The sequence below is a fragment of the Oncorhynchus keta genome, chromosome 29, assembly GCF_023373465.1.
Source record: "Oncorhynchus keta strain PuntledgeMale-10-30-2019 chromosome 29, Oket_V2, whole genome shotgun sequence".
Classification (NCBI taxonomy): Eukaryota; Metazoa; Chordata; class Actinopteri; order Salmoniformes; family Salmonidae; genus Oncorhynchus; species Oncorhynchus keta.
In genome coordinates, this window is record NC_068449.1 from 32,052,880 (window position 1) to 32,066,674 (window position 13,795).

A 13,795-nucleotide genomic window follows, 5' to 3' on the forward strand; every position below is an offset into this window, starting at 1 on the left:
CGGTCATTCCATTTTGTCAGCTGGTTATTGTCATGTAAAAGCCTCTCAGTCTCACGGTAATTGACCGTTAATTAACATAAACATGTTTAGCATCTCCAGGCATCTACATTAAAAAAAGTATAATTCATCAATTTATTATACACCATCACAAAACAATCCATGATTAATTCTAGGCAGGTCTAAAGAGACATTATGATAGGAAGAAAATTGATTCCAGAAGAGCAGAATATGAGTTGGTCTACTTACTATATGTTATCTGGCTGTGCTCCATGCCATGGGCTGTAGGCTTGTTCATTTAGCAGACTAGATATGCTAATAAGTCCTGTGACATTATTTTATTTGATATGATTTTATCGTAAGAAGAATATTATTGAACTTAGATTAATAAAATGGAAAGGATATTTTCCCCATTCCGGAGCGAGTGCGCATATGAAATGACTATGTTGAGCGTAAAAGTGATCATTTGAAACAGGTCCTGTATGCTAGATTTAGAGTTATTTGGCAACTTTGGTTGTGAATGATACAAACCTTGTCTTAGAATGTCTTAGAAATCAACACATATATGGGCTGCAGGATGCGACTATAGACTATTGATGATTTGAGAAAGTCGCAAAAAAAAGCTTGCTCTCTTAAAAACACTATACTGTTTTGATGATAAGTGTAAATGTGATTTTCGATTGCATTTTGCATTGATTTTAAGAGTGGTTAGAGGGACAATAGAGCCATGAACACCAGGCCATTAGGACCTGATGGTACTACCAACGTATGTTCAGAGTGCATAAAAGGAGATCACTTTGAACAGTCACAAAGAATTTAACTGCGGTCAGCGGCCTAGCCTACTGCGGCCTAACCTACTGCTGTTATGATAATCTCCTCAATAACCTTCCACTCTGATGTAAACAGCTTTCAGTTGTTTCCTGGTAGGAATCTGGTCTGGTGTTCGGGTAGGAGGGCATCTGTCAAAGTGTTGGGTAGGAACGCATCTGTCATAGTGAGTCAGCAGCTGATTCCAACACTGTCCCCGAGTCTCACCCCAGGACTAGTGGAGGGGGTAAAGGTCAACCAGAGCCACCCTAAACAGATGCGGCCAAACGTGGGCTGTGGTGCTGCAGTAGAAACTCATTTATTCAATATCAGTAATATCACTACTGTAAGGAAGTATCATCCAAGATGGCTGCCATATTGACACCCCTCAGAACAAGGCTCTGGGGTGAAGTTGTCCTTAGGTACACATCTAGGTTGAGTTTCCTCTCCCCAAATCCTAACCTTAACTGTTAGTGAGAGAATGTCAAAATTGACTCAAGATCACTGTCTTGGCGAAACTTCACCTTAGTCCTTGAACTAGAGGAAAGAGGAAGAGGAAGTGGCTCTCTTGGAGATGAGATGTCTCAGCAGTATTTTCAGCAGCAGAGCTGAGGGTGAGGAGAGGTTTTAAGAAAGGCAGTTGGAAGGCTGAAATTAGCATCTTAATATTAAATGGCCCTGCCCATCCCAGCCTGCATTGTGCCCTCAGGTGGGAGTTAGGCAGGCTTAGACAGACTATATTATTCTGTTCCTGAGATAGACCAGTATTACCCTGGGTGTCGCTGCACTGACATGCTGCCAGTCCTCCCCTTCGTTTCATATCAAATATCATTCATCGTTAGCCTGTAATAAGTAAATGGGGCAGTATTGTGTATGATTGTGTTGCTGTAGTGTGTAATTGGCCGAAGGGAATATATTTATTCAGTAACTTTTCAGTGTTCAGTACAGTATCTGAATCAGTTTCTCCTATCATCATTGCTACAGTATATCCACTGTCTGTCACTGTATATACAGTACAGAGGAGGCTGGTCGGAGGAGATATAGGAGGACGGGCTCATTTTAATGGCTGGAATGGAATGAATGGGTATGGTACCAAACACATCAAACACACGGAAACAACGTGTTTGACTCTGTTCCATTACAATGAGCCCGTCCTCCTATAGCTCCTCCTACCAGCCTCCTCTCGTACAGTATGAGTCTGGCTTGACAGTCCAGTCCTGGCCAGGCTGGGCCAGCAGCTGTGGTAGGGAGGGGCTGGGTGGGACGGGGTCAGTTGTCATGGAGTTGTCATTGTGCCGAGACTGACCAGTTAGGTCCAGATCAGACGAGCTGTCACTGGTACATTTGGTATTCGCGCCCTATTGAATGCTGACTATGTCCATGCAACCATGTTGTCAGTACTAACCATGAGCCACCTGCTTCTATCCAGGAAATGGTTAGCATTGGCGAAGAGTCATATGCTACCGTGGAAGTGGATGGTGCCATCAGTAATGGTAGGCCATGGTTGTCTATGTGTTCTCAAGGGTATCCATTTTCTCTGCAATGTGTGTAGATATAAATACTCCATTCTTGTGACTTTGACTCATATTTTAAAGATGGAACTTAAATGACTTAATCGTCACCTGCTTCTGCTTTTACTGTCCTGCCAGTGGGACTCACAATCCTAACATGTTTGTCTGCTCCGTATTGAGTCTGATAACTTCCAAGTTTATTTCGAGATGTGTTGTTGTTGTTGTTGTCGTTCAGCATATATATGTAAAGACTTCCCATCTCAGGATTGATTTCTCTCCGGTTCTCCTAAAAGCTATGTGACATGCCGAGTCCACTTCAGGGTGCGTACACTGGCAGCCTATAGATACTTTGATGGAAATGTGTACGTTTTGTATTGCGTGAAAAAGAGTGAGCTAACAGTTACATTAGTGATGTCATTCCTGTGTAATTACATCTGTAAGTGTAACACGTATTGTGGTACATAGTGAAAACTCTTTGTTATACTGCAAGTTTATTTTGTAGTTGAGCATATAAAAACACTTGTCTTTGTAGGAGATGTTAGGATTTCTTTCTCTCTGGTTCTCTTAAAACTCGTGTGTGTGTGTGTGTGTGTGTGTGTGTGTGTGTGTGTGTGTGTGTGTGTGTGTGTGTGTGTGTGTGTGTGTGTGTGTGTGTGTGTGTGTGTGTGTGTGTGTGTGTGTGTGTGTGTGTGTGTGTGTGTGTGTGTGTGTGTGTGTAGGACATTTGTGAGGACATCTCGGACCATGTAGAGCAGATCCACGCGTTGCTGGAGACCGAGTTCTCCCTGAAGCTGCTGTCCTACTCTGTGAACATCATCGTGGACATCCGCTGTGTCCAGCTGCTGTGGCACCAGCTCCGTGTCTCTGTCCTGGTACTGAAGGAGAGGCTGCTGCAGGGCCTCCAGGACTCCAACGGAAACTACACCCGACAGACAGACATCCTCCAGGCCTTCTCCCAGGACCACGACCAGGTAAATAGTACACACAACCTCTGCTACAACTGTACATGTACTACTACTGTACAGTTCTACACAACTATAGCTAGCCTGAACTACACCCGACAGATTTATATAGGCTACACAACCCTGGCATGCACTAGTCTACAATACACACAACAGCTTTTTGTTTGGGGGGGGGTTACATTTTTTATTGAATAAGCATAAAGAACACTTGTACAAAATGATAATGGAAAATTAAACAATTGATTGAAAGATACATTTGTACAGTATGGTATCCAGTTCATAAATCTCTGTTCCTCTTCGTTGTTAATGATCACCTTGTCTGCAAGTTTTGGCTTGACTGGTGACATCCCCCGGCGGTTTAAGTTAATATAGACCAATAAAAAACTAAAACTAAAACAAAATCACTTTTGCAGGTAAAAAAAAAAAAAGAAAGAGTTACAAACCTCTCTGCCAATGACAGCTAGTTTATTTTTCAGATTACATATCCCAGTCCCTCCCCACTCAGGGCATGCCCAGACAGTCCTCGCAAAATTATGGCTTGAGAAATAGTTTTTTGCTAAAAAGCTATTTATGTTTATTTTTTTAAACAATTTTATGGAAAACTATTACAGTAAGGTACTTAATTGTTACCCAGAAATGATTTTATATTGAGATAAAAACATCTGCATTGGGGCTTTAAAGCTTCTGCATCCTTAGAAATAGTTAGTGAGTTGACTACCCATCCACATCACTCTGGCCAAAAGCCACACCCACTAGTGTTTCTTCTCCAGGATGAGTCTGGATTTGCTTTCCTCCTTGACGTCTTGTAGAATGTGAAAACATTCTGGTCATTCTGATTGGTCCCAGAAACCAATCAGAGGGGTTGGGCCAGAGACGGGTTACACAAATCATGAATGACGTCATTGGCTTTGATACTCTGATTGGTTAGAGATGATCCAATCGCTTATGAGTTGGTTTTGTGCAATTCCCCTCATTTTGACATCAGCACAAACACCTTCTAGGATTGAATATTATATGCATCCTATCAATTGAAATGGCCAAGTTGGGTGCCATCAATGAACTTTATTTCTTAGAGTTCAAATTGTCTTTCAATAAAATAATGTTGCAGGAATGCTTATCTGTTTCTGTCTAACAACAGAAACCATTTCAGAAAAACCTAAGATGGTGGGTGTGGCTTGCTGAAATAAAATGGAAAGACCCAGATGGCAAATAGGAGTGTCAATATTGTCCGGTAACATCCTCAGTAATTCTCCATTCAAGTTGTCAGTACCAAGGGCCTCATTTATCTACGTGCATGCGCACAAAAAACACTTTAAACCTTGCGCGCGGCAGTTTTCCGCAAAGGTTTGTATTAGTAAACGTTGAACATGATGGGAAAGTATGCGTATCTTCCACGCAAATCTAAAAACATGCGTGCGCTTAACTACGAGAAAGCTGGATCAACTGTATTTCAAGCCAAATTTCAAGCTTATTGTTCGTTTGGGGAATTTAAAAACATTTTTTTTTTTTCACCTTTATTTAACCAGGTAGGCTAGGTGAGAACAAGTTCTCATTTACAACTGCGACCTGGCCAAGATAAAGCAAAGCAGTGCGAAACAAACAACAACACAGAGTTACGCATGGAATAAACAAACATACAGTCAATAATACAGTAGGGAAAAAAGTATATATACAGTGTGTGCAAATGAGGTAAGATAAGAGAAGTAAAGGCAATAAAATAGGCCATAGTGGCGAGGTAATTACGATATAGCAATTAAACACTGGAGTGATAGATGTGCAGAAGATGAATGTGCAAGTAGAGATACTGGGGTGCAAAGTAGCAAGTAAATAAATAAATAAATACAGTATGGGGATGGGGTAGTTGGATGGGCTATTTACAGATGGGCTATTTACAGATGGGCTATGTACAGGTGCAATGATCTGTGAGCTGCTCTGACAGCTGGTGCTTGAAGTTAGTGAGGGAGATAAGAGTCTCTAGCTTCAGCGATTTTTGCAGTTCGTTCCAGTCATTGGAAGCAGAAAACTGGAAGGAAAAGCAGCCAATGTAGGAATTGGCTTTGGGGGTGACCAGTGAAATATACCTGCTGGAGCGCGTACTGTGTGTAGGTGCTGCTATGGTGACCAGTGAACTGAGATAAGGCGGGGCTTTACCTAGCTAAGACTTGTAGATGCCTGGATCCAGTGAGTTTGGCGACGAGTATGAAGCGAGGGCCAGCCAGCGAGAGCATACAGGTTGCAGTGGTGGGTAGTATATGGGGCTTTGGTGACAAAACGGATGGCACTGTGATAGACTGCATCCAATTTATTGAGTAGAGTGTTGGAGGCTATTTTGTAAATGACATCGTCGAAGTCGAGGATCGGTAGGATAGTCAGTTTTACCAGGGTTCGTTTGGCAGCATGAGTGAAGGATGCTTTGTTGCGAAATAGAAAGCCAATTCTAGATTTAATGTTGGATTGGAGATGCTTAATGTGGGTCTGGAAGGAGAGTTTACAGTCTAACCAGACACCTAGGTATTTGTAGTTGTCCACATATTCTAAGTCAGAACCGTCCAGAGTAGTGATGCTGGACGGGCGGGCAGGTGCGGGCAGCGATCGGTTGAAGAGCATGCATTTAGTTTTACTTGCATTTAAGAGCAGTTGGAGGCCACGGAAGGAGAGCTGTATGGCATTGAAGCTTGTCTGGAGGTTAGTTAGCGCAGTGTCCAAAGAAGGGCCAGAGGTATACAGAATGGTGTCGTCTGCGTAGAGGTGGATCAGAGAATCACCAGCAGCAAGAACGACATCATTGATGTATACAGAGAAGTCGGCCCGAGAATTGAACCCTGTGGCACCCCCATAGAGACTGCCAGATGTCCGGACAACAGGCCCTCCAATTTGACACACTGAACTCTATCAGAGAAGTATTTGGTGAACCAGGCTAGGCAGTCATTTGAGAAACCAAGGCTGTTGAGTCTGCCGATAAAAATGTGGTGATTGACAGAGTCGAAAGCCTTGGCCAGGTCGATGAATAGGGCTGCACAAAATTGTCTCTTATCAATGGCAGTTATGATATCGTTTAGGACCTTGAGCGTGGCTGAGGTGCACCCATGACCAGCTCAGAAGCCAGATTGCATAGCGGAGATTCGAAATGGTCGGTGATCTGTTTGTTTACTTGGCTTTCGAAGACTTTAGAAAGGCAGGGCAGGATGGATGTAGGTCTGTAGCAGTTTGGGTCTAGAGTGTCACCCCCTTGAAGAGGGGGATGACCGCGGCAGCATTCAAATTTTTGGGGATCTCAGATGATACGAAAGAGAGGTTGAACAGGCTAGTAATAGGTTGCAACAATTTCGGCAGATCATTTTAGAAAGAGAGGGTCCAGATTGTCTAGCCCGGCTGATTTGTAGGGGTCCAGATTTTGCAGCTCTTTGAGAACATCAGCTATCTGGATTTGGGAGATTTTTAATGCACGGGAATTATACAGTGGTGGAAAAAGTACCCAATTGTCATATTTGAGTAAAAGTAAAAATACCTTAATAGAAAATGACTCAAGTAAAAGTAAAATTAACCCTAAAATTGACCCTTTACTTGAGTAAAAGTCAAAGTATTTGGCTTTAAATATACGTAAGTATCAAAAGTAAATGTATAAATCATTTGAAATTCCTTATATTAAGCAAACAAGAAGGCACAATTTTCATATATATTTTTTTTTACCGATAGCCAGGGGCACACTCCAACACTCCAACATTATTTACATACGAAGCATTTGTGTTTAGTGAGTCCACCAGATCAGTGGCAGTAGAGATGACCAGGCATATTCAATTGATACGTGCGTGAGTTGGACCATTTTCCTTTCCTGCTAAGCATTAAAAATGTAACGAGTGGTTTTGGGTGTCAGGGAAAATGTATGGAGTAAAAAGTACATTCTTTTCTTTAGGAATGTAGTCAAGTAAAAGTAGAAGTTGTCTTAACACCACTGGAATTATAATAATGGTAAACTAATAAAAACATTAAAACGGGGGCCTAATGATAAAACAGATGCATTTGCCATTGGTAAAGAGATCGCCTTGCGGTATGTCGTCTATTTATTTTACTTTTATTATATAAGGCCTAAATCATAATCATATTACATGTAGCTCCTTTTCTGACATAACTTTAAATGATTCCCGCTACACAACAAATAGTAGGCTACCATTTATCAATCTCTCATTCAATGGCCAAGCATGCTTGACTGTATGGGTAGGCTACAGTATTGCTGTGCAATAGGATTAGGAGCGCCGACATCATATCCTATTTCATGTCAGAGTTCACACCAAGGCAGGAGATAGAAAGCATTTACTTTTGAATTGTTTGAAATTGCGCGGTCAGTGTTTTGGCCCTCGCATTTTTTAGTTTGGAAAAGTCACTGCGTCATTCTATCCACACCTCAACAGATATATGATCACATTTGCCATTTTCTTTTGTTTTTACTATCATGGCCCAGTTCCAACATCTTCAAATCATACAGCAAATGAGGATGTTTCTACTACCATAAAAGGTGAATGGAGGGCGTTTTCCAAGCGAGGTTGTAGCACTCGTTCATGGCCGCACAAATATAATATGGCTCTGATTTGTCATCGAAAACATTTGTACTCTGAGTATACAAATCCAGGTGAAGGCTAAGATCCTTTATTGATGTCACTTGATAAATCCACTTCAATCAGTGTAGATGAATGGGAGGAGACGGGTTAAAGGAGGATTTTTCAATACGGGAGACAATTGACACATGGATTGTGTATGTGTGGCATACAGAGGCTGAATGGGTAAGACAAAGATTGAAGTGCTTTTGAACAGGGTATGGTACTTGGTGCTCTGCACCGGTTGTGTCAAGAACTGCAAACTTTCTCACGCTAAACAGTTTCCTGTGTGTATCAAGAACGATCCACCACCCAAATGACGTCCAGCCAACTTGACACAACTGTGGGAAGCATTGGAGTCAACATGGGCCAGCATCCCTGTGGAACGCTTTGGACGTCTTGTAGAGTCCATGGCCCTGATCAGTTGAGGCTGTTCTGAGGGCGAGGGGGGTGCAACTCAATATTAAGAAGGTGTCCTTAATGTTTTGTACACTCAGTTACTTGCGACAGTTTGCTAAATCAATAGAGGAAGAGGCGAAGCGAGGGATAACCGGGCCCAAAATCATTCTTCTCCAGCAGGTGGAGTTTTTCGTTTTTTTTAACTTCACCAAGCGAGGAGTTTTTCTTCGGAGGTCAATGAAAGTGTCGAATTTGGTTAACAAAAAATATAATTGCTTATTTACTACGTGTGTGTGGCTTATGTGATCAAATATAAGTTTTGTAATGCTTAGGTTTTTACGAGTGTACTGAAATAAGTAGGACATTTAACATCCTGGCAACTTTGAGAAAAAACACTTTATATCAGAGTTGTGCCTGTTGTTCACATGCCTATCTGCCCTCTCATTGGCTAGAATGTTCTCACCTGCCTTCCATTGTTGAAGAAATGTATTTTCATTTTTACAGCGGCCACTAGAGTATCTGGTCAATATAATGTAGAATCTGTGATGAATCCCAATAATTTATACATTCTAGAATCTCCACCTATGCAAGAATTGTGTCAGAAATTCACGGTTGATAAATGAGGGCCCAGGTGGTTTGTCATTATTGATAAACAACAATACATGTTTTTGCCTCGTCCCCACTCACTTTACAGAATAAAACATTACAAAGCTTGTCTTTCATAATTTGGTCAAGTATGCATGGTTATGAAGGTTGAGCTTGTTTTGGGCATGTCATGTCTAAATGTTCTAATCTTGCCAATGGAAAAAGTCATTCAAGTAGTTGGCAATATCAGAGGGTTTCCTGATGAATGAGCTGTGTTCGTCTCTTTGCCTAAAATTTTATCTAAGCTGCTCCAAAGTGTTTTAATATCATCCTTTATAGAATGTCTCTTTGTTTCCTAGTGTACTGTCTTCTTTTTTTGTTTATTCAATTATATGCCAAACGGAAGGGAAGTAAAGTGTCAGAAGTCAAAGCAGGTTCCGCTAAGGTTCCGTGTCTGAGCAGGCCTTATTAAATGATATGATTGCACAGAGAGAACAATTAAAGGATGTGTGTTTTCACTGGATCTCCTGGCCTGTCCACGGGACATGCTGTTCTCTTCAGTCGTCCACTGGATCTCCTGGCCTGTCCAAGGGACATGCTGTTCTCTTCAGTCGTCCACTGGATCTCCTGGCCTGTCCACGGGACATGCTGTTCTCTTCAGTCGTCCACTGGATATCCTGGCCTGTCCAAGGGACATGCTGTTCTCTTCAGTCGTCCACTGGATATCCTGGCCTGTCAACGGGACATGCTGTTCTCTTCAGTCGTCCACTGGATATCCTGGCCTGTCCAAGGGACATGCTGTTCTCTTCAGTCGTCCACTGGATATCCTGGCCTGTCCAAGGGACATGCTGTTCTCTTCAGTCGTCCACTGGATATCCTGGCCTGTCAACGGGACATGCTGTTCTCTTCAGTCGTCCACTGGATATCCTGGCCTGTCCAAGGGACATGCTGTTCTCTTCAGTCGTCCACTGGATATCCTGGCCTGTCCACGGGACATGCTGTTCTCTTCAGTCGTCCACTGGATATCCTGGCCTGTCCAAGGGACATGCTGTTCTCTTCAGTCGTCCACTGGATATCCTGGCCTGTCCAAGGGACATGCTGTTCTCTTCAGTCGTCCACTGGATATCCTGGCCTGTCCAAGGGACATGCTGTTCTCTTCAGTCGTCCACTGGATATCCTGGCCTGTCAACGGGACATGCTGTTCTCTTCAGTCGTCCACTGGATCTCCTGGCCTGTCCACGGGACATGCTGTTCTCTTCAGTCGTCCACTGGATATCCTGGCCTGTCCAAGGGACATGCTGTTCTCTTCAGTCGTCCACTGGATATCCTGGCCTGTCCAAGGGACATGCTGTTCTCTTCAGTCGTCCACTGGATATCCTGGCCTGTCCAAGGGACATGCTGTTCTCTTCAGTCGTCCACTGGATATCCTGGCCTGTCAAAGGGACATGCTGTTCTCTTCAGTCGTCCACTGGATATCCTGGCCTCTACGCTAAGCTTTTGATACATTTTTTGTTTAGGAGACTAACTCCCACACACTGTGTACATAAAACACCGGGTAAATGGAGAGAAACATTTTGAGAGAAAGAAAAAATGGCCAAGTTACACGTCAAAGCCTGTCCATCCAGTGTCTTTTACATAGAGAGTGCAGTGCACACCACCCTGTGGCCCATGCAGGAATTACTGCTGATGACTCCATGGATGTGCAATTTGATTTACTGTAGTATAATGTAGACTCTTAGGAGTTGCTCCTCTTTTTTATGTTGGAAAGCACAACCCCTTTTGGTTTATTTAAAGAGGCAATCTCCGATTGATACATAAATGCTTTTATCCAGCCTTTGATTATTGAAGAATATAACGTATAAATCCCTCATGAGCTTAGTTCAACTGTCATACCCTATCAGAACTCAAACTATCAGCTTGTTTTACTATATCATGTAAGCAATTTTAAATAAACACTGTATAGCTTCAAAACATGGTTAAAGCTATAATGTTGATGTGATGGATGGTCAGTCCTTGTATCCATATCTTTGTCTAGTGATTTGGGAGTGGTTACATTTCTCCAGCCCCATCCCTCAGCTGTTTACCAAAACAGTGGCAGGCTGGTGGTTTGTTGTTGTTTTGAACTGCAGATTGTCCCTCTGAGGCATTGTAACTTGAATATTCTGAGTTAACTTAAGTGGTGTGTTAATTATATGTTTCTCCCCCCCTCCCCCCCCCTCCAGACTCGCCTGGACGCTCTGACTGAAGTGGACGACTGTGGCCAGCTGACCATTAAGTGCAGTCAGGACTACTTCTCCCTGGACTGTGGCATCACAGCCTACGAGCTCAGCGACTACAGCCCCAGTGAGGACCAGGAGGGTACCAGGGGACCAGGCCAGGGCCAGGATCCCCGGTGTAGCTACCCCGGGCTAGAGAAAGACTTCCCAGAGCTCATCCAGAGTGTGGATCTGCTGACCATCACGGTCAAGCAGAACCAGAACCAAGGGGTCGTCCCAGTGCAGGAGGAGGAGGAGCCAGGGACCTCCATAGAGAGACTGAAAGACACACTCTGTAGTGGAGGAGAGGACAACAATCCTGCACCAGGAACCACAATGCACTGTGGCACGCCCCAGAACGAGAGCACTCTGCTCTCCAAGCGCCCACTCCAGGGCAGCATGAGTAACGAGGTGTCCCCCACCCAGCCCTCCCTGCCGAAGAAGCCCATGTACCTGGAGGGAGAAGCTGAGACCAGTCTCAGCCTGAGGAGATCCACACTGCCTTCCTCTCTTCAGTTCCAGGCAGACCTGAGCCGGAGCACCCCCTCCCTCCTGGACCCTCCAGATCGCTCCAAGTTCTGGCTGGAGCTGGACGCTGTGTACCCCAGCAACGCCAGTCAGTCCTACAACAGCCTGCATGCAATGAATGACAGGAACCTGCAGGCCAGCAGACAGAGCGAGGCGGGACGGTACCAGAGACAGGGGGGCCCTGCTGGAGCTCACATCCCCCTGCAGAGGAGCTCCTCAGAGGCAGGGCGGGGAGGCCATTTCCCCCAAGACATCTCCCCCATCCCCATCCCCTTCTCAGGCACTGGAGAATGCAACAGGGACATGGATGATCCACAGACAGTCAGAGACACAAACAGCCCCCTACTTTCTCCCATGAGGGGACCCTTGGACCACGAATCCCATGATGAGGCCTCCAGCGAGGACTCCAGTCCCCTCAAAAAAGCAGCAGACTGGATCATCCAGCGCCAGGGGCCCCGGGGGCCCAAGCGGCACCTCCAAGCCCAAGCCTTAGCCGAGGCTAGCCCTAACCCCAGCGAGGAGCGGTGGTTTGGGTCAGATGAGTTCTTGGCTCTGCCCGCCCAGCTGAAGAAGACAGAGATGCTGGCTATGAAGCTGGAGACCCTGGCCAAGGCGCTGCCCCAGAGACCCGGCCACCAAGGACACCACGAGTCCATTCAGGATGTGGACGACTGGGAGCTGACTGAGGTCAACTCAGACTGGGAGGGCGAGGGCCCGGGCAGCCCCAACCCCACTCTGGGCCTCCCCAACCTCCAACAGCCCTACAAGAGGCCCTTCCGGGTGAGGATGGGGCATTTCTCGCCCACCTCGTCCAGCGACATGGCTCCGTCCCTGGATGAGAGCCTTGAGTCGGGCCCCCTCAGTGACCTACTGTCTGAGGACGAGGCCTGGAGCTCCGGGGAGAGTAGGATGAGAGACAACAACAGGGGCTGGAGCTCCGGGGAGACCAGAGGGAGCTCTACTGGCTCCAGAAGGGGAGACAGCAACAGGTTACTGCTGCAGCCCACCACCACTTCCATGGTCCCCCACATAGAGACACAGTGTAAACCCCTCATCCAACAGCTGCAGGATGACATCCAGCACCACGACAACCACCCAGACATATGGGGCAAGATAGAGGTAAGGAGAGCCACAGCCTCTGTCACACACAGTTTTACTGCGATGCTGTTGTTTCAAGCATGGGTTATTCTATTACCTGACATTGACAGTAGATGGCTCCAACGTTCATGTATTCCCAAACTAGAAAGTGTCTCTAAATCCTTCCCGCTCATAATGATGGTGTCTGTATGAATTCAAATGTCAACACATATTGACCCGTGTGGCTACGAAAAAAAGTCTGAAAATGTCTGCACTCACTACGCTCTGGATAAGAGCATCTGCTAAATTGCTGAGATGTAAAAAAATATATATATATATATATATTCAAAGGTCAGTTGTTAAGTGACGGGTGCAGTATTGATGAAGTGAATTATGAACAGATCAATCATCGCTGTCACCCTGCTTCTGGTAATATGACATTAGTACACAACACACAAGGAAAGGTTTCCTCCACCGTCAGACGGAGGATTGAAGTTATTGGACAGTGTTTTAAATACCTCCACATCAGAGGAGACGGTTTAACCTGCTTTTGAGGATCATTCAGCAAATTGTTGCCAAATAGAAAGCATGCTGCCTACCTGTATCTTCTGATCAAAGTCGGATATGTACATAATCAACATAATTCAACTTGACAACAAAGCCAGCCAACACATCAAAAGCTTCGTGAATCACGCTGCTCTCTTGTCTCCTCTCTCCTCTCACATAGAGTAGCCTCGTAGAAACCACTAACCAGTGCCTTCCTTCTCCCGCCTGCCTCTCATGCTAATGTCTCCCATCCAACGATGTAATTAGACCATTAGGTAAATCATGAAGAGCATGTAATCAAGTCTCCGAAGGAGCTGGGAGCTAATTGATGATTTGATGAGAGTAAGAGACCCAGGAAATCTGCAGGACAATATACTGAGAGAGAGAGAGAGAGAGAGAGAGAGAGAGAGAGAGAGAGAGAGAGAGAGAGAGAGAGAGAGAGAGAGAGAGAGAGAGAGAGAGAGAGAGAGAGAGAGAGAGAGAGAGAGAGAGAGAGAGAGAGAGAGAGAGAGATAGAGAGAGAGAGAGAGAGAGAG

The 13,795-nt window shown here is 44.8% G+C and overlaps 1 protein-coding gene across 3 annotated transcripts in view; it reads left to right on the plus strand.

Moving 5' to 3' along the window:
* LOC118362193 (A-kinase anchor protein 6-like) overlaps positions 1-13,795 on the plus strand; it is a 215,816-nt gene that overhangs the window by 32,405 nt on the left and 169,616 nt on the right. For all 3 annotated transcript variants that reach the window (XM_052486435.1, XM_052486436.1, XM_052486437.1), the window contains exons 3-4: positions 3,035-3,286; positions 11,076-12,755. In XM_052486435.1, coding sequence (XP_052342395.1) covers positions 3,035-3,286; positions 11,076-12,755 — 1,932 coding nt within the window. The remainder of the gene's footprint in view (positions 1-3,034; positions 3,287-11,075; positions 12,756-13,795) is intronic.